The 21,432-nt window shown below is 43.7% G+C and overlaps 1 protein-coding gene across 1 annotated transcript in view; it reads left to right on the top strand.

Annotated features, from left to right (window-relative positions):
- PLCB4 (phospholipase C beta 4) overlaps positions 1 to 21,432 on the top strand; it is a 203,115-nt gene that overhangs the window by 130,520 nt on the left and 51,163 nt on the right. The window contains exons 8-14 of the mRNA XM_044454159.1: positions 4,970 to 5,049; positions 6,424 to 6,477; positions 9,596 to 9,677; positions 9,815 to 9,915; positions 10,469 to 10,526; positions 18,049 to 18,157; positions 20,452 to 20,662. Coding sequence (XP_044310094.1) covers positions 4,970 to 5,049; positions 6,424 to 6,477; positions 9,596 to 9,677; positions 9,815 to 9,915; positions 10,469 to 10,526; positions 18,049 to 18,157; positions 20,452 to 20,662 — 695 coding nt within the window. The remainder of the gene's footprint in view (positions 1 to 4,969; positions 5,050 to 6,423; positions 6,478 to 9,595; positions 9,678 to 9,814; positions 9,916 to 10,468; positions 10,527 to 18,048; positions 18,158 to 20,451; positions 20,663 to 21,432) is intronic.

The raw sequence follows: 21,432 nt of genomic DNA, 5'->3' as shown, positions 1-21,432 counted from the left end.
CCTATCCTTGAACACCCACACCGATGGGGCCTCAACGACCTCTCGTGCAAGCCCATTCCATGCCGTCGGGGTCCTGACTGTCAGGAAGTGCTTCCTGGCATCCAAACGAAACCTTGGCTCCCTGAGCTTTGCTCCGTTGGAGCGCGTTCTGCCTTCCTCTGCAGGGGAGAACAGGTCTCTACCCATCTCCATGTGACATCCCCTCACATACCTGTATGTCGCCAACAGATCCCTCTGAGTCTCCTCTTCTCCAGGCTGAAGAGACCCAGTTCCCTCAGTCTCGCCTCATACCCCATCCTCTGCAATCCAGCCACCAACCTTGTGGCCCTACGCTGCACTGACTCTAACCTGGCTATATCCTTTCTGTAATGAGGGGCCCAAAACTGAGCACAATACTCCAGGTGTGGGTGCACCAGAGTCGTGTAGAGTGGTAGTAATACCTCTCTTGATCTAGAAACCACACTTCTGGCTATGCAACCAAGGGTGGCGTTCGCCCTCTTGACCACCGCATCACACTGCTGACTCATGTTTAGCCTGCAGTCAACCAGTACCCCGAGGTCCCTTTCACAAGTGCTGCTCTCCAGCCACTTGTCACCTAACCTGTACTTATGACAGCTATTCCTATGCCCCAAGTGCAAGACCTTGCACTTATCCACATTGAATGCCATCCTGTTGTCTCCTGCCCACTTCCATAGTCTGTCCAGATCCTTTTGAATCTGGGGTACCTCCTCCTCAGTTGTGGCCACTGCCCCAGTTTTAGTGTCGTCTGCGAATTTGATCAGCAGACTGTTCACCCCTTCTTCCATGTCACTGATGAAAAGATTAAACAGGATCGGCCCCAGGACAGAGCCCTGGGGGACCCCACTTGTCACTGGCCGCCATCCCGATGATTCCCCACTAATGGTTACCTTCTGCTTTTGATCAGTCAACCTTGCCCTAATCCACCGGACAGTACTTTGGTGTATACCAAAACTCCTCCGTTTCTCCACCAGGATATCATGGGGCACTTTGTCAAAGGCCTTGCTGAAATCCAGATATACCACATCCACTGCATCCCCTCCATCTAGCCATCTCGAAACCTTGTCATAGAATTCCACAGCAGTGGGGAGGAGCTCTTTCCTCCAGCTTCGGCTGATCCACCAGCTGCGCCCCTATCTGGAGTACAACTGCCTCGCGACAGTGACACATGCATTGGTGACTTCCCATCTCGACTTCTGTAACGCGTTCTACGTGAGGCTACCCTTGAAGATGGTCTGGATACTTCAATTGGTTCAAAATAGAGCTGCCAGACTGCTGACGGGGACTGGGCGTTGTGTTCACATGACTCCAGTTCTCCATCAGCTTCACTGGCTTCCCATTGAAGTCTGGGCCCAATTCAAGGTGTTGGTGATGACCTATAAAGCCCTAAACGGCTTGGGTCCTGGTTACCTGAAGGAGCGCTTGCATCCATATATGCCCAGCCGCCCCTTGAGATCAGCAGGGGAGGCCCTTCTCCGGGAACCCTCCGTGAAAGAAATTAGGGTGGGTACTCGGAGGAGGGCTTTCTCTGCGGTGGCGCCTAAGTTATGGAACGCGCTCCCCAGAGAGGTCCACCTGGCGCCGTCGTTATTTGTTTTTCGGCGCCAGGCGAAGACCTTTTTATTCAAGCGGCATTTTAACTGTTAATATTATCGGATTTTATCTGGCCAGGGCGGCTTATTTTATATTGTATTGTTGTATTTTTAATTTAATATTTATATTTTTAATTTATATTATAATTATTTTAACTTAGTGATGTAAGCCGCCCCGAGGCTTCGGCATAAAAATGTTTTAATAAATAAATAAATAATAAATAAGGTTTGTCTGGCAGGACCTGTTTTTGTGGAAGCCATGTTGTGTGGCTGTCAGCCTCCCTTCCCTATCCAGCATCACTAGATCTCTCTCTATTGAGAGCCTTTCCATTGTTTTTCCTACAGTGGACGTAAGGCTAACAGGTCTGTAATTCCCCATGTCCTTTCTACTACCCTTTTTGAAAATTGGGACCACTGATGCCACCCTCCAGTCCTCTGGAACTTCACCCGTTCTCCACAAGGTCTCAAAAATGGAGGCCAGCGGGCGTGAGAGAACCCCTGCCAACTCTCTAAGTACTCTCGGGTGTAACCCGTCAGGGCCTGGCACCTTCGTAATGTCTAATGCCCTGAGGAGCCCTTCAACTTCAAGGGCGGTGACTCTAATCTGTGCCCCTAAGTCCCCAGCCTCATCTGATCTCCCATGTGGATATCCCCCGCCCAGCTTTGGGGAGAACACAGAGGCAAAATAATCATTTAGCATCTGTGCCTGTTCCCTCATATCAGTCACTGGATCTCCTTCCTCCTTATTTAGTGGTCCCACCACTTATCTCCCCTTCCTCTTCCTATTTATATGCTGAAAGAAGCCCTTTTTGTTGCTCTTGATATTCTTGGCAAGTCTCAGCTCGTAATCAGCATTAGCCAGTGCAGACACGTTTCTGGGGGGGCCTGAACCTCCCCCCCAAGCTCAGTTTAAAGTCTTCTGGACGAAGCTCACTAGAGCATCTCCAAAGGACCTTTTCCCCATCCTCGTGAGGTGTAACCCGTCCCTTGCCAGAAGTCCATTGGCAAGAAACCAAGTGCTGTGATCGAGGAACCCGAAGCGTTCCTTCTGGCACCACACCCTAAGCCAGGCATTCACCTCGAAGGCCCTCCTGTCCCTTCCTGGCCCAAATCCCCGGACAGGTAAGATTGACGAGAAGGCCACCTGGGCCTTCAGCTCCCTGAGTTTCTTCCCCAAGGCCTCAAAGTACCTGGTGGTCCCAACCACACCCTGCCTGGCCACGTTGTTTGTGCCCACATGGATCACCAGGAGCGGCTGGTGACCCCCGGAGCGAACAAGACGCTCCACTCTGTCCTTCACATGCAGGATGTGTGCGCCCGGCAGGCAGCAAACCTCCCTTGTCTCCAGGTTGGGGCGGCACACCACCGCCTCAGTGCCCCTCAGCAGGGAGTCCCCAACAACAATCACCCGCCACTGTGTCTTCTCGGTGCTGGTGGGCGGCCGTGCCCTGGCCCTCGCCTCTCCTGCAGCAGCCCCCTTGCCACTTGTCGTCCCAGGCTGGGGGTCCTGCTGGTCCCCCAAGGCCTCATCAGCCCCAGCCTCCCTAAGTGGAGAGAACCTGTTTCCCAGCTCCAGACTGGTGCCAGGAAAAGGAGGAGGCTGTGCTGGCTTCTTCCTCCTGTGGGTGACATGCCTCCATGTCTCCGCAGCTGCTTCTCCCATGGCTCCTCCCTCAACCCTCTGACCATGGTCTGTTTGAACTTTAGAAACCATGATAAGAAACTATGGTTTGTTTGTTCTTTGATTTCTCTGTAGCATCATGACTTATTGTGTAGTTGTGATCATGGTTTCTAGAGTCCTCTGGAAAGAGGGGCAACTGAGAGCCAGTGTGTGGTGTACTGGTTAAGAGAGTGGGTCTGGAACTCAGGAGATCTAGGATCTAGTCACCACTCAGCCATGAGGATGATGGGGTGACTTGGGGCCAGTCACAGCCTTGAAGTCCAACCTACCTCACAGGATGGTTGTTGTGAAGATAAGATTTGGAGTGGGAGGAGGCAAATGGTGTAAGCTGCCTTGAGTTCCTGGAAAAAGAAAAAAGCAAGATATAAATACAATAAACAAACAAACTGCAAGGGCCTCTCCAGCCTCTGTGTGTGGACCAGTGGAGAAGAGAGGGGCAACATAAGCAGGGAGTGATGCACCTTGTGACTGAATTTCAGGAGCTGTCAGTGGGAGGACTGAGCAAAGTAGATGGAAACTGAGATTAAGTAGAAGCCACTTGTGTGTGGGGATAAGATTGAGAGCAGCAGGAGGAGAATGAAGCGAGCTGCTTTGACTTCTTTAAAAAAAAAAGAAAAAGGCAGGATACAACTCTGATAAATAAATCTATGTTTGCATGCATACTTATGTCAGGTAGATCATGGTAAAAAAGTGTGAAGCATGGTAACCACGCACCATGCCTGCATGGTGGGAACTCAGCCTGGCTGTGTGCCATCACAACTGTCACATCCAGAGTAGCCCCCTGAAGGCCAAACCCTGGCCACTGTGAATTTTGAGGCCCTGTCACAGAGTCAGTCAGAGAGAGGAGGAGGAGACCATCAGCAAATCCCCAGAAAAGCAGAAGCTACTCTCTGTTTTCCCACTGTCTCTCGCATCTCTCATTACTCCCCGAACATTGGGTTGTCCTTCCACTGTTCTCTCTCTAAACTGGAGTGGAGCCAATCTCCTTTCAAGAGAACATGTGCTGAGCATGCCATGGCTGCAGCCCTGGGTGGGCAGCAGACCTTTCCTCAGTGCTCCTCTTGGTATAATCTTGCGGGATTCTTCAAACATTCTCAGAAGAAACATGTTAGAAAAGGTATTCATTATCCTGGCTCAAATGCATGAGTGTTGCATCCATCCACATGAGTGGTTGTGTCATTCCTGGCTCCAAAGACAGCAGAACAGCCCAGAATAGTACAGAGAAAGCCTGGGTGACTGTTGTAAGGCATCTTGTGCTCTTGAGAAGGAGAGATTATTCGGAGCAAGTTTTGTGTTGGGGCTGGGGAGTGAGCTGTACATCCCTGGTTTGAATTTCACATCTGCCATGGACCCCCAAGGAGAGTTTGGACAAGCCATTCTCCCCTCAGCCCCCCTTCCACTTCTGCAGTATGGTAATCGTAACACTGATGTACTTTACCTGGTCGTTGTAAGGATTTATGCAATGTGCCATGAATACTTAAAATCACTGTACAGCCACTAAAGACCAAGTGTTGTTATATGCTAATGGTGTCATGTCATGTCATGTCACATCATAATCGGTGACATTTTTGTAGTCACACAGAATGATGCTTGCAGTTGAATTGAGCACACATCTTTCAAATGTTACCTTTGTTCATGTTGGTGCTTCTCATAGCTGATGTCCTTCCTTATCTTTCAGCAATGGATTGATGGGCTCAGATCAATCATACGTAATTTTAGAGCAAACAATGTCTGTCCTATGACATGCCTCAAGAAACAGTAAGTTTTCTTCTCTCACCTCTTCAGTTCTTATTTTGTTTCTGGCTGCCTTTCGTGCTTGTTCAAAAATTTTCCTTTCCTTACTTGGTCCAGTCAGTGATAAGTATCTGGGCAGTCTTCAGGAGACATTCCCCACAAATTCAAACATCCATGAGAAATGTGGTGTTAATTTATTCTTCATATTATTTTCCACAAATAAAAATGTTCCCAAAGTCAAATATATGCCAAGAAGTTAAGACAGTTCACTGCTGGGCATTGGAATCTATTGAGAGATGCAGCTGCAGTCCTTGGCCATGTCTGAACTTTCCTGGTTCAGGAGGGAGAACGTTTGCCAAAGTTATGCACCAAAGTTCTTGTGAACTCATTCTTTTGTTCCCGGGTTTTCATGGAGAATGTTCTGAAACCTGGCAACGACGTGGATTCTTTGCCTGCCCTCCATTGTCCCTAGACTCCCCAGAAGTGTGTTCCTCTGCTGCTTACCTTGTAAAATCCTCCAGCACCATCTTAGCTTGTGTGGCTTTCATTTTCAGTGGACTTCAGCATTTCCTTGAAAGTGTAAACTTTGCTGCTGTCTGGGGACCCCAGCATGAAGAGAGCAACTGACATTCCCTTCTTTCATTCGTAATGGTTGGAGCATTGAAGGGAATAGAACATGAGGCTAAAGGTGGCCAGATTGAAACAATAGTGGTTTGCATTGTTCAGCGTTTGCCTTTTGCCAGCTGCAGGGTGCACTGACTTTGGCTTTTCATAGCTGAATTAAACATCATATTTCCAACTTACCAAAGTACTTATTTTCTCCTCTTGCCCTCCCTTTGCATAAGTCCTGCTAAGGTTTGTGCATTTTCACAGTTTGGAATGCTATCAGCAAGTTAGATGTCCAAGGAACTCAAGGCATGGCTTCATTGTTTGAGAAAGGTGGAGTTGACTTGGAGCTGAGCTGAAACAGTCTTTTCAGTTTCATTATTTTTAAAAATAATGTGCTTGTGCTTCCAATTGCTAGATACTTTCTGACCAAGAATACGGGCATTCACTGAGTAAGATGAGCTTAAATTTAGGTAGAACTCTGTGAGCCCTCTCTCCAATCCTTAGCAGGAGACAAGGGTAGGGGCAGGACAGTTGTCTCATGAAACACAATCAAAATACTTTAACATTTGGCTTGGCTCTATTAATCCCTATAAAATCCACCCCTGGTTTTGAAGGGCATTTCCTGGATCTCACTCTGGGGAAAGTCAGGGTCTCCCATTTTTAACAAGAAAGGAAGAAGGGTGAGGCATTTTTGTGCTTATTTTCATCCTTCACTTTATCATATGAACCAGCCTTTACTATATACCATCTATGAAATATGTTCTAATTGGTTTTCCCCCTAACTTCTAGCTGGATGAAGCTGGCATTTCTGACTAACACTAATGGCAAGATTCCAGTTCGAAGGTGAGTGTGATGCAGAGGCGTTACGTGACATGCAGAGCAATTGTACTGCTGTTTTCTTTCTTTTCTAATATATGCAAGTCAGAGTCCATCTCGAGTCTTACAGCTAAGTGGTCTTTGATTTTTATAGCTTAAGACAGTCTGGGCAGCTGAATAGATTAATAAATAAAATGGCACTTCATTGTAGCTGCAAAGCTCTACAAGAGTCCAACAGGATTGTTGGTTTGTTTTACAATATTGAGGGGCAGTAGGGGCTGCATGGGTTCCACGGGATACATTTTGTCTACCCTTGACCTGAGATATATGAGCTTCTGTGTAGCATGAAGTGTCTGATCCTGCCTTGTCTTGGAAGCTAAGCAGGGTCAGGCCTGGTTGGAATCTGGATGGGTGACATAACTGTGAACTGCCCAGACAGCTCCAGTATAGAAAAGTAATGATAGACTTGTGCTACAGCAGTTCTGTCACTGACCTCCAGATTTCCCACTCTGGTTGCCATTTTCTCCTCGCAAACTGCAGTGGTAAAATTCTCACAATTCTTGTGAGAATAAGGTGAGATTAAGCTATCTCAAATTTTATCAAGGTCATACATTAAAACTTTGACATAAATGTTGCAAACTTCTGATGGTATTCATTATTCCCAGCCTATTTGTGTTTTTGCTGGAATTAGGGAATTAAGGCTATGTTAACTTTAACTTCATAAGTCCTTTTATTTTAGGGCTACGGACGAGAAGCTGCTGCCATTGTGGCTCCAAAGAAGTTTGTGTTGAAATGTTTGTTCATGCCAGTTTTTTTAAATGTATTTTGCTATCAGTCTAAAATTACAAAACAAAAAATAATCCAATAATTCCAGAGCCTGGAGCAATTAATGAATACAAGCAGCAATAACTATAACATCTTTGTGTGCGAATTGTTGATAATCCCTATTCCCTTTGTGATGTCAGGGTTTCACTGTGTAATCCATATTTTCTGAATAACCCACTCTAAAATCACTCTAGGATTGGGAAAGCGGTCCCACATGGGGCAGCGAGGGTGGGTGGGTGGGGTAGCATCAAAGCAGCAGAAGGAGGACCTGGAAGTAGCAAATGACTCAGAAAAAAATTTAAAATTGGGAGGAACATTTCAAAATGAATTCAAGATTTAAAAGTCCAAATCTGTTTTACCCAGCCCTAATGTTTAAAAAAGAAGCCATCTCTGGGAGGGGACCCATATACATTTTGCTGTGCTCCTCCCCTCCCCTCCCCTCCCCTCCCCTCTCCTCCCCTCACCTCACTTTGCTAGTTTTCTTCATAACTTTTGAAGATTTGCTGAAGGCTAAGAGGCAAGAATCACTCCAAAAATAACAAACAAGGAATTCCATCCTGAACTAATGCATGGTGCCTCACTCCCTCTACATTTAGAGCGCTCCTTAAATGTCAGATTTCCTATGAAGTGCTTGACTTAATGTCTTTATCTTTATTTCAACTGAGACTACATATTAAGTACACATGGCTACAGTTTGCTCACTGAAGTCTCTCCTTCTTTTCTTCTGTTGTCTTCTTCACTGTAAACATTTATAAAGTTTACAGTGAAGTTATGTGAATGCAGGAGATATCTCTTCCTTACTTGTGAAAACAACATGCCTTGTGACACCTTAAGGACTAACAAATATATTGTAGCCAAAGCTTTTTTTGGGCTACTAAGCAATCCACTGAGCTGTGCCCAGTTGCTCCAGGAATTTTTGTGCTTCATCAAGGTAAAAGGGAGCCTGGGTCCCCTTTTCTCCTTCTAGGACCTAGAATCTAGGTGATCCCAGAGACAGAAGGGATATTGGGCATTATTGCATTCTTGTGGCAAATAATATATGCAGGTCAATGAAGCAGCACGCATAGGCATTCTTATTAGTAAAGGAAATTTGCAGCATGGTACTGTGTTGGGTACCCTAATGGCAGACAGAAAGGGCCAGAGTGGGTCTTCAGAGGTGGGAGAATCCATTGGATATATAGGGAAGTCTTGAGTTTGGAGACAAGATACAGATCAGGCATGGTTTGTCACATGCACACAAGCACTGGAGGGGGTAGGAGGTGTCCATGAGCCTCATGACAACAGTTGCCCCAGGGACTGAAGAAGCCTGACTCCCCATCCCTCTGAAGTGGCCACTAGAAGTGGGAGAACTGGGTATGGTATCTAGCCCACAATTCAGCACAATCCCTCCTCTCCCCAGACATTCAGCAGACAGAGGAAAACTGAATTGTCCATTCCACATCTAAGGAACATCAAAGGGTGGGAGATGGCATCCCTCTCAGCAATGGGCCCATTTATACGTGGGCCTCCCTTGCCCTCAAGGTCACCTTGGAGGGTGTGGAGCAGGGAAAAGCACTGGGCTCAGGGAGAGGCTGAATGGAGCTTTTCTGTGGTAGTAACACTCTATATTTGCACTGTGTTGGCAGCCGTATGGACTGGGCAGAGGGCTTGCAAAGAGGATATAAAGAAACGCTGCTGATGTTGTAGTGAAGCAGCTGCAGAGCTCTTCCTCAAGTTTGGCCAGAAGAGCTCAGGGACTGCAGAGCTCCTGTGGTCTCAAAGCTGAGCAGCATCACTTCAAGGACTTCCATTTTGCCTGGAGCCTTAGCAGCTCGTAACCTTTAGGGAACTTTGGCAAAACTCTCCCTGAGCTGTAATTAATGTCCAGGCCTTGGTCAAAAATGGATGAAGTCAAAAGTGTGCCCCCCAAAATGACAGTGCCTTGGACAATAGCACAAGTGAACCAGTACTCAGTATTATTTTGACCCTTGTTACTGATGCCTAGATAATTGGCATGCTAATACCCAGATAATTTAAATCTCTATGTGATATTGTGGAATAAAGACTAGAAATAGGGCCATCGTGTTCACTAAAAAGCACAGTGTGCATGGAGCAAGTTGAAAACGAACCTAATGGTGAAGCATTTACAGACTGTAATAGCAATGACTGCACAGGCAGCAGTGAGGCAATCGCCTGCAAACTGGAGTTACATTCACAAAGCAACAGCAGAGGAACCCACGACCAGCCACCTCCCTATTCCCCTCGTGAATGATGTCTGGCGTAGCAAAGGTGATGGATCACCTAATACTTTTTGAGTAACCCACTTATCTCTTTTCTCTAGCATCACCCGAACTTTTGCATCAGGTAAAACGGAAAAGGTGATCTTTCAGGCACTTAAGGAATTGGGTCTTCCCAGTGGAAAGGTATTTACATTCAATTTCAGAATGGATTAAAATGGAGCATTGGTTTGGCTCCTTATTCATGTCAAGTTTCTTTAGTCAAAATGTGAAGAAAATGTTGAAGAGAAGTTCAGTCAAGTTTTCTTTTCTTCTGCTTTCAGAATGATGAAATAGAACCTCCAGCATTTACTTATGAGAAATTCTATGAACTCACCCAGAAGATCTGTCCTCGTACTGATATAGAGGATCTTTTTAGGAAAATGTAAGTCAATTGTATGTAAAATGAATTGTGTTCCATTTTAATATGATGACTGTGACTCTAATTAAGATTTGATGCCATATAGTAATATCAGTCAGATTTTAGACTTCTCTAAAGGTTCAGACAGTGATTTTTTTCTGCACTCCCAAGGACTTCTAAGTTAGGGGAAACACTTGGAACTGTTTCTGAGTTGGCTTTACTAACCTACAATATTAACCTGCTATTTTAAGGTTATTAACATGATATGTTAACTAACTAGGTTAAGAAAGTCTTAATGTCTGAAATTTCATACACTAAGATTTTGAAGTGGAAGACTTACATGTTGGTCTGTTAATCACTTTGATCTGTTTAAATAATGGGAGGTGGGGAGAAAAGCTGCTGCTTGTTAGCATTAGTCTTACCTATTACGGTAGAGGGGCTGTATTGAAAATCCACGGCTTAGATGGGTGGTAGAATATTAGATGGATGTTCGGAAGATGAAAAATGTCAACATGTAAATCATACCTGCTGTGGCACTTACATGAAAACTTACTTTCTCTAATAAATTTCTTTTCAGCAATGGAGACAAAACTGATTATTTAACGGTAGACCAATTAGTGAGCTTTCTAAATGAAGTAAGCTTTTTCATACATTAACTACCATACAAGTCTGTCTGCAGTGGCTTGCTTTCTCTGATCTTCTCATTGCATGCTCCATGCCACCATTTCTGTGCTCTGGATCAGCTGATCTTTCCATTTTGGCAATATCCAGGTGCAAAAATCAGCTCCAACTTGATGCATTCCCCTGCTTTCTTCATGTCGGCTTCGCAAATTGCTTGCATCAATTCCTTTCTGTAGTTGTGTAGCTGTTGTTTATGTTATTAGTTGTTTTTTTATTATGTCTCATGTGGTTTTAATTAAAGTAATCTGATATACTTTTATTTTAGGAACAAAATGTTTATGGTGGAGTCCTTCTAAAGATGAGGGGGTGGTAGAAGGGAAATTGAAAATTGGGCTTCTGTGTACACTAATCAGCGTTTATAGTTTCCAAGAGCTATTTCAAAAATTTATGTGTCATTTTTCCACAAATAGTGACTGATGCATCATACAAAAGTATTGTATTGGCATGTTCTTTTTAAAGATGCCTTCTTATTAGCAAAGCAAGTGGATGGCCATGCAATATTTACTGAATTAAGTATGTGGGGGATGCTTCTTTGGAAGATTCTTTTATTCCTAGATGTTTTAAGGTTGAACACACATGATATTTGTATGACTTGTTTGAAGTTTAGCACAACATTAATTTATCGGTATCTAGATACCTCTATATAGGCAGGTTGTTTCATTTCTGTTACACTGCGATTTTCTGTCTTGCTTAGAAGACCAAATGTTTTGTTTTGTTTTGTTTTGTTTTGTTTTGTTTGAGGAGATAGGACAGGTAGTTTGTCACGTTGTGTCTTGCCCTCCATCTATGATGACTGCTTTCTGCAGGCCTGAAATGCCTTCCACAGTTCTCTCTGGTCTTGTTTGGGCTGCCTCTGTTCTCCCTACAGCTGCTAGAATCTCTGTCATAGCCTCTCCAGTGCACTGGAGACACAAGTTTGAGTTAATCCTCATGGCAATGTCTGAGATTGTTCTAGGATGGGGCCATCTCAGAGAAAGCAAATCGGGTGCTCTTTCAGCCCATCTTCATCTCTGCCATCCTTTCCTCTCATGAGGGAAGGAGATATCAGTTCCTGTGCAACTCAATGGAGAAGAGCTCAGGAGTGTGATGAGGATGTGGTATATGGCTAGAGGGTTTCAGTAGGGGAGCAAATGCAGAGAAGCAAGGAGAAGAGGCAGGATGGCAGAAAGGACCCTTCTTTCCCCTAGTCCTCTGCTTAGGAGATTTTGTATGCCTTGTTCTGGTGCAAATTCACTAAACTCAACGGAAGTCTCTGTATCAAATCTTTATGCATGATTCCTTATTCTTGGTATGTTCCGCTGTGTCTCATGTAGCAGGAGAGCAGGAAAGGAAAAGTTCTTTGTACAGGGCTGGGTTCTTAGCTCTGTGATAAAACCCCAAGTAGATACGGCAATTAGCAGCCTTATGTTTCCTATTGCATGAATGGAGCAAAGAAGCCATCCCCCTTATTCCCAGATTAGTGTCTGGGGCTCATTTGCTCCTGAAGAGAGGCAACCCCGTGGGAGATAATGTGAGTTTGGGCTGCAGGTCACAACCCCAGTGATGGAAAGGTCATCATGCTAAGACGGGCTTCCTGAATATGAGGCTGCCTTACGGATGCTGCCCGTGTGCTTGTATACGCAATGGCCAAGTTACCCAGGCAGATTAATCTGCAGTTGCTCATTAACTGTAGCAATTGCTTGTAGTGCTGGCCTTTGCCATACGCATTTCCACTGGAGTGGATTGCCATTTCATTTTCAAATGAATTTGTATAGGCTTATCAACACCAATAAAGTTCTGTTAGCTGGGATATTACAGGACTTTCTTCTGTCTAGACATGCACAAAATTGTGCTCTTAAGGCGATGAAGCCCCAACATCTAGCTTGTTCCTTTGGCACTGCAGGTAATTGGGTGAGGTGTGAGTCTGGATAGGATCAACCATCCTCTATCTTGATGCTGTATTTTGCACAGGCACATGAAGAGTGTTGCAGGACCCACCAGCAAGGCAGAAATACGGAACATCTGAAACAGAGAATGCCTGAGGCTAAACTGGGATGGTTAAATAGAACATCCAGGTTTAGGCGCAGTGTATCAGTTGCTTGGGGAGACTGTTGACCTCATGCCCTGTTTGTGGACTTCCTGAAAGCGTCCGTTTGGCTGCTGTTGGGCACAAGATTCTGGACCATATGCAACTGACTGATGCATTTTATCTGATTAGGGGTGTTGGAGAAAACTGCAGTGGAATGCCTGTGAATGCAGCCTATGGATTCTGTGGCAGACTGGCTTTTCCTGTGTTGCATGGATTCTTGTAGCCTTGCACTCTAGTTATTTTTAAAACATTCCATAATGTTATGCAAATGTAATCATAGAAAAATATGTAAAATGAAAAAAAAATCTCAACTGAAAATGTACATTCCCCCTACACCAAAGCATGAAAATGCACGTTCTAAGATGGACTTGCACATTTGTGGAATTTGTGCCAGCGTGTCCCAGTGCATCTGCATGCAATTTTATTTTCTCAACGAGCAAATGATGGATTGAAAAGTGTGTGACAATAGAATCAACTTCATGAAGTCAGTTCATCCCTAGCTCTGATCCAGCAAGGCTAGTTGAAGGCAGCCATAGATTGGACAGGGAAAGAAAGTGGAAAAGCTAGAAACACAGGGTGACCAGAACAAAATTAGAAATCTCTGCACTCTGGCAGGACAGTGAAACGTCTTGTCTGTAGTGTTCAGGATCCCACCCCCATCTAATGCTTAGGTATAGTTTAAGGAAGGGGTTGTAGCAGGCTTGAATTCTGGGTTTGGTGATTTTGAGTGTCATATCAAATGAGTGATACAAAGCCCTCTGCTGCTTTAGATGGACACTGTGAAATTGTCACGGGGACATGGAGTTGCATGCTCTGACTCTGTTTTTCAGGGATGCTTCTGAGCAAGGTAGCACCCTGTTTAGGCAGAAAAAATTCCTATCAGCCCCAGCCAGCCAGTCGCAGAACTTTTTTTCTGTCTTAATATGCATAATACGGCACCTGGAATTAAATTTGCATACCAGTGATGTCAACTGTTCTTGGTACAGATGAAGTGGCAATGCTTTCTCAGTCCCATGTTGTTATAGCTTGTGTGCGTTTGTTTGGGTGGGGGTTAATGCTAACAAGTACAGTAGACAAGATAATATTTTAATTACAGAGAGAGCTCATTTACTTTCCATTTCATTGAATATTGCTTTAATGCTGAATAGAATGCCGAAATATTTAAGAAATTACAAGAACTGGAGCCTTTTCAATAAGACTGGCCCCATGGTTGATCCACAATATGTGGTGACCTGCATCCCATCTTTGACGCTCCTATGCAGGTGCAATCCTAGAGCCCACCAGCATTGCCTAGGGGGCATCAAAGTATTTGGAGCTGGTACTCCACAAGCCACAATCCTGGCTCACCCCCTTCAAACCTGCCATGGAAAGAACCAAACTGATTGACTCTCAGGTTGGTTGGAAAGTGGCATCAGAGAGGAGGAAATGAGTGTGCCAGAGTGGAGATCAGAGGAGGCTCAGGCCAATGGCTTATGGGATATCAAAATGGCTCTCCAGCCTGCTTCACTCCCACTCCACCAAGATGGCCATCAGGTTGGAATGCAGGGCTCAAGGGATGGGGTGGTGGGAATCTTGCACATTGTATGCACCTAAGCATCCAAGGAGACTTGTATGCGTCACATGGGGAGGGCAATTCATCGTGCCCTAAGTGAAGCCCACACTTCACAGGCTTCAATATGCATAGATTTCACTATAAATTCATTTCGCTTGCATCTGCTCTCATGTCACTAATTCTGCTGGAAAGCATTTAATTCCTGTTTTTGTTTTAACTTATATGCAGGCACATAGTGTATAGTTTGAGTAAAAACCTTACATTCTATGGATTCTTCTTTGCAAGAGGAAGAGTTTTTGAGGCCTGGAAAATGTGATCTATCAATAATCGTAATAAGAATAATCAACATACAATAAATACAAGCACTATAACAAATAAATGCTTCCATATTTCAGAAAGTGGGAAGAAAAAGAACCTAGCTTTGCATAACTCCCTGTGTATATTCATCACGCCTCACTGTCATTGAACAATCTTATTATGTACACACAGATGTCTAAAATTCTCAGATGGATAGCATTAGTGAATCTAGTTGCACATTCCATCAGACATACTTTTAAGTCCAGTAGACGACAAATTATTTCCAGTTATCTAAATATGTTTGAAAGCTGGCATGTCCTGGTAGCTGATTGAGTGTCTGTCCTAAAGGGATGAATGAAGTAACAGATATTTCAAGCCATTCTTCTGCACATAGTTTATCCCTCGCTCACCCCAAACTTAGTTAAGATATTACCCCACCAAGCACCTGTTTCTCCTGTTCATCCAAAGGTTTGCATCATCCAGCTCAACTACAGTTCAGGCTAAAGATAACTGATATCCTAGTCAACTCTTCCATGGTTCTGATGAAACATCTATCCAATATTTCTTCTCTTGTGTTATGTTTTAGCCATTTGTATGTTAGGGCTGAGCCATACCAAATGGGAAGAAGGGAGCCATATTCTGGGAGCCAGGAGTTGTGTTTGGAGTCAGAGCTGAAAAATGTAATAAAACATAGCAGATGGCTTCATGGTTTGACATCTTCAGCACTTTGACTTGGATCGAAAATAGCTCTTCCATGAACAGGGCGGTGTGCTGTTAGTGTTTTCTGCTGATCCCATCCTGCCACACACATACCCGCCCCCCCCCCCCAGCTGCCTGTACCATCTCAGGCATTATTATGGAGACTCTGCTTACCCTCAAGAGTGGCTTTTTGAGGAAACATAAGGGCCTGCATAGAGGAAGCAATGGGAAAGTCTGTTGTTTGATGTCAACTGGTTTTCTAGATTCAAACATGAGTGTTAATATTTCCAAAAGATGTTAAAATCCTAATTGGTTGCAGTATGGAATAATGGCTCACAGGTTTTCTTTAAAAGCTGCATTTAAAATTCCTGAAGAGCTAGTTTTACACATACATTTTCAGTCTTTTCCTACAATATTAATTTGCAAGCTGTGCAGCTTCTATTTTATACAATATTGTATAAATGTGGCTCTTCCTCTCTGTTCCCTCAGCAAATAGTCTATACTGTGGTCATCTTTAGCTTATTCTGTGTTCTTTGCTCTCCATTCTGTCTTCTCAGAAGGCTTTTAAAATAAATCACTGAGAAAACAGGTAAAACTGAGGAATGAGCCCTGTTTGGGTCTTTCACATACAGTCATGTTGGTCTGACATTTGATAGCATTTTTATTTCCAATGAAAGGCCGGTTATTGTTCTCTAACACACTTTAGTGGATTGCTTCTGGCTGAACCAGCTAAGTATTACTTTCTGCAGGTTCTCCCCATAGTCACATAGCTTTCAAAATTGCTGGGTTCAGGAATATCATGAGAACCTTGGACATTTTAATGGCCTCATTCAGTCAAAATGCTAAACCATAGTTCAGTATTATGTGTACCAATCACTCCCACCCTTCCTCTGGCACAAAAACTGACAGGTCTGTTTCCATTTTCAGCAAATTGCAATTTGTAGTTTCATATGTAATTGAAAATACACACGATTAGTTAAAATATGAAACATATGAAACTAATTGTGATTAGTTTCAACTGTACTTCATTCATAGATGCCAGGAGCACAACTGCAATCTGAAGCTGGTTTCTTCTGACAAACCACAGCTATAACTAACTACCATTTGTCCTGGTTAATACAATACAAGAAACTTCTGTTAGTTAAAAATAGAAGTGTTTTCTGATCTGGCAGCCACATGGAGGCAGGGGAGCGTGCCACAAGCCAGGCTTATGAATTGAACTATGGATGGCAGGACCATCCAATGCATGTTTTCTCAGAAGTGTTCCACTTCTTTATTCCCTACCAGCTAAGTGTAGGATTGCATCCTGGCATCCAAACATACAGTAACAGTTACGGTACTGCCTCCTCCAAGCACCCCCAGTATCTGCACCTAAGCCTATCCCAAGACTGGCATGTTTAGGGCTGAGAAAGTATCAGACCCCATGTGCCAGAATTCACACACCACTGAAAAACCACAGTTCAGGCCATTGCCCTGCCACAAGCACCTTCTGCCTCTTGGAGATGGGAGTGAGCTTAGAAAGCTCAGAACCGAGGAGATGGCAAGCAAAAGCAAACAAGCAATTCTGAACTGCGATTTGCCTCTTGTCCATGTGAGCTTGCATGCTATGGAGCAGGTTCTTAACTCTGATTAGCTCAGTCCGTGTATTTGCATTATGTCAACTCACATGAAGGGATAGTAGTCATGGCAAGGTATGCACACCCTTTTAATACCTTCTGCTGCAATATTCGTGATCAAATGCCTGGCCTTTTGTAATTCTAGAGAGTGATACATTTTTATCACCTGCTTCTGATTGCGACTAAAAAGGAAAATAGAAAATTTGATAATGTATTTGATTTTCCTGCAGCCATTCTTCCAAAGCATAGTTGTGACCAACAGCTGTCAAAATTGTTAGTGGGTCTAACTTGCCCTTTATGGCTGTGATACAAAAGTTGACCTAGAAGCTAGGTCCATGCCTCCCATCCTGGAGCTCTTTGAACCTCACATCTCCAACAACAGTCCCCCTTCCCCTTCCCTATCCCCAGTACCACACACCATGCTGCTATTGAGTATGATGGGAATTTCAGAAGCATTTCGGAAATGGCATAGGAGTCCATTGTCCTAAGAAAGAAAAGCAGACTGCTGGGTCTTTGCAAGTCCTTAGGCACAGTCAGAGGAGCACTTTGGATTGTAGCCAATGCTATGATTAAAGTAATTAGGCAACCTCAATTCAAGACACCAGACATTTTTATCTTTCCATTGTGTATTATAGCAAATACTATTTCCTTCTCTTCTGTGCTAATATTTACTACCAACAATTCCAATTTTGATTTACCTTAGAAATGGACCACGGCCAGATGAAGCTATTTATTGACTACATAAAGTATCTTAATCATGCACTACCACAGTTTATGTAGGATACTTTAAAAGTTCTTTCCCGTTTTCTGTTTCCCCTTTGGCAGTGTTTGGAAAGATAAAAGTGATGTAATGTAGTCTATAGGACATCCAGAAGTCATCTAGTTTGACCTGGAAAACAATACATTATCGTGACTATTATTTAAAATAGATTTAGGGTAGCGGAGATTTATTTGTTCATGATTTGTGTGATGGAGCAATAAATAAAGGATTTGCAATGTACACTGCATGCATTTGGTTACTGTGTATGGACAACGTATTACAGCAAATTTTGCAGTTTTATTGAACATGGATTAAAATGAGTTTAATTGAAAAATATTGGGATTTTAAAGGGATCATCTGAAAGAGTAGTATAATGGTTTTAAGATCATTTACTGCCATGATCACCCCAGCAACAAAATAGTCTTTATAGGGATAAAACTACACACCAGCCACCTTTCTAAATTCTGCTTTTCTCTAATCTTAGCATCAACGAGATCCTCGGCTGAATGAAATTTTATTTCCATTTTATGATCCTAAAAGAGCTATGCAAATAATTGAGACATATGAGCCCGATGAAGATTTAAAAAGCAAAGGTAAGGAAGTGGTAAAAGGAGGTCTTTTCTTTAAACGAAACAGTTTCCTCTGAGGCCCCCTGTTCAGATATGTGGGCTGTCCTGACCTTTTGTCTTCTGACAGGTAAATTGCTCTATCTCATTCATCCTCGAAACAAACCACTGAGGTGATACACCAGGCCGTTATTCTTCCAGAGGGCAGGCTGCCATCTGCTCCGTAAAGCTGGTCCTAATTAGTCCCTTTAAACCTTGACAGAAGGTCAAGCATACATATCTAGGATTGTTAAATCGAGAAGCTGAGTGCCCTCATAAGGTCCCATGGAGAGGCAATGGAGACATGGTTGGAGCTTTCTTGAGAACAATCTAACAGATAGTCATTTGGTGGTTAACTGTGAGAGTTCCTGGAAGGAGGCAGAGGAGTTATCAAAATGAATGGCAAGGCTATGTGGATGGGTTGCATTTAATATTGTATTTGCACAGAATCCTCTCTTTTCTGTCTTCTCTTCCCAGCTACCACCCCCCCCCCCCACACACACACACCCAAGTCTGTTCCAGAGAATCCCTCCAGCCTGCATGGGGAAGGGAAATGTACTCCCCTGGCAGATCTTCCATCAATGTGCAGAGTTAGTTGGCTTTTCGATTTGGAAAAAGGGGTCGGGATGCCATTTCAGTAGGACTCGGAGAAACCAGGAGAAGAGAGAAGAAATAAAAAGGGGAAGGGGCATTGCTGGCCCCTGGTTTGTTTGGAACTACAGGAAGGCTCAAGTGTAGGATGGGCAGCAAACAGCGGCTCTCAAACTGGGGAAGGGGAAGGGACATTTCGGGGAGCAGAACAATATCTCAGGAATGCACGGTGGAGAGGAACTCGAAAACCCAGGAGAACCTTTTGGCAAAGTGATCCATATCCAAGGCCATCCTCCAGGAGCCTGGTCCAAGGAATCTCACTGGATGGGCGCAAGCAAGAGCTTTTTCAGTGGGGGTGGCCTGTCTGTGGAATGTCCTCCCTCCCGAGAGGGGCTTGCCTAATGCTTATGCTGTGTTCTTTTCAGTGCCAGATGAACACCTATTAATTTCAAGGCATTTTAAGAACTCCAGCAGTGCTTTTAGATCTTGGTACCACTTCAATTTATACAGTTGTTTTACTTTGGTTTTATTATGTGCTGTTTTTATTATTTGTGTCGGATTTACCTGCATGCTCACCAGAGAGCTCTGGTTATCAAGCATTCTGGAAGTGATCCATAAAATACATGAATGACTTCTCACTCCCTAAGCCTTTTAGTGGCTGGTCAAGTAGGTGCTGCAGTGAAGCTGGATCAGGGAAGGACAAAGAGACTAAGTCCTTTACACTCCCCGGATGCTGCACAGCTGGTTGAGTGACCATAGCCAATGGGTGCTCATGGAAGGCTTTGCATCGAAGTGGAGGGAAGGCCCGATGGACTGCCACAGAGCTGTTTCAAGGCCTCTGCTGTTACACGTTTCATATACATTACCTAAATGAGAGCAGAGTGAGGGAGCTTACCTACAAAAGACACAAAATTGGTGTGTGTGGCAGGGGAGATAGCTAGCACATAGATAATATAAGCAAGGTGAAAAATGATCCGGAGACGGTAGCACCCTGGGCCAAAACCAAGAAGGCAGAGGTAAATGTAAAGACCCGGATTTTGGTAAAACAAATGAAAGGTGCCAGTATGGGATGGGGAAGATCTCATTTAGCAGCAGTGTGTTGCAGAGGATCTAAAGGTCTTAGTGGATTGCAAGTAGTACAGGAGCCACCAGTGCAAGTCTTTTTCAATTTGTTATTTATTTCTATAAGGCACGTAAAACATGGGAGCAGGGGGTTGAATTAGTGGAATGCCGAGGACCCTTCCATCTTTTGTGATTCAAGCGATCTTGGATCTTTGAGCCAAAGAACCCCTGGTCCTTGCAGTTAGTATCTTCAACTGGAGATACTCCAGTTGATCCCATAGTTCTGGGACATGGCAGCTACCTAGCCTCTTTAGATGGTTGAATGCATACTTTCCGATATCCATTGGGAAGAACATTCGTTTTTCTCCATCCTTTTCGGGCCTGATTCTCCTGATGTAGTCACTGTGGCCCGGTGATCACCGTTGTGGTACATACATCTGAAGAGCCAGAAAATCTCTGGACCTTAGGGGGAATCGACACAAGTGGGGCCAGTGCAGGTTTGCAACAACAGCTTGTTTCACTGATGCAAGAGCAGCTGGAGACGCCATACCCCTCCCATCTGCAGTGCTGCCATTTTCCACCGGTGTAAATGCATACAATCTGTAACACTGCGTTAACATATTTTTCAGGTCTCATGTCAAGTGATGGGTTTTGCCGGTACTTGATGTCAGATGAAAATGCACCTGTCTTCCTAGACCGTTTAGAACTATACCAAGAAATGGAGCACCCTTTGGCTCATTACTTCATTAGCTCCTCTCACAACACCTATCTCACAGGAAGACAGTTTGGTGGGAAGTCATCTGTGGAGATGTACAGACAAGTCCTCTTAGCTGGATGCAGGTTGGACATGCGTGATGGTGACTTAAGTGAATGTTTTAGAGAGAGACTACATTCCAAAATAGGCCAAACCCATCTGATTCAGCATTACATATTCTTTTTTTTTAATAAGTTTTATTATTATTTTCTACTAACTAACAAACCTAACAAAAAGAAACAAAAAAATAGTCACTGAGAGCATCAGACCCACTGGGTCAGCCCCCCATATTTTTTCTTTTTATGATAATCCATAAAAATATTTAAATCTATCTATAATCCCATTTCTCTAGCCAATAATAAAAGGAATTCCAAGTTTCATAGAAGTCTGTATCTTCTTTCTCCTTCAGTGACAAAGTCAATCTGTCCATTTCTGCACAGTCCAAGATCTTTTTTAGAATCAGTTCATTGGTAGGTGGCTCTTCACTCTTCCAGTGTTGAGCAAATGCAATCCTCGCCGCAGTAGTTACATGTAGAGTCAAATACATTGCTTGTTTACTAACATCATCAGGTATAATGCCTAATAGGAAAACTTCCGGTTTGAATGCTAGAGATTTTTGTAACATTTCCTCAAGCCATTTGTGTATTTTAATCCAATACTTTTTTGCCTTATCACAGGTCCACCACATATGATAAAAAGTACCCAATTTACGTTTACATTTCCAACATCCATTTGACATATTTGGAAACATCTTGGCTAATCTGTTTGGCAACAGATACCATCTATAAAACATTTTATACAGGTTTTCTTTATATGAAGTTGCTAATGTTACTTTAATATTTCTTTCCCACAGCTT

Source organism: Varanus komodoensis, unplaced genomic scaffold (genome assembly GCF_004798865.1).
Source record: "Varanus komodoensis strain SLA01 unplaced genomic scaffold, ASM479886v1 scaffold7_3, whole genome shotgun sequence".
Taxonomy (NCBI): Eukaryota; Metazoa; Chordata; class Lepidosauria; order Squamata; family Varanidae; genus Varanus; species Varanus komodoensis.
Note: the sequence above shows the minus strand (reverse complement) of the source record. Positions and strands in the feature narration are given on the sequence as shown.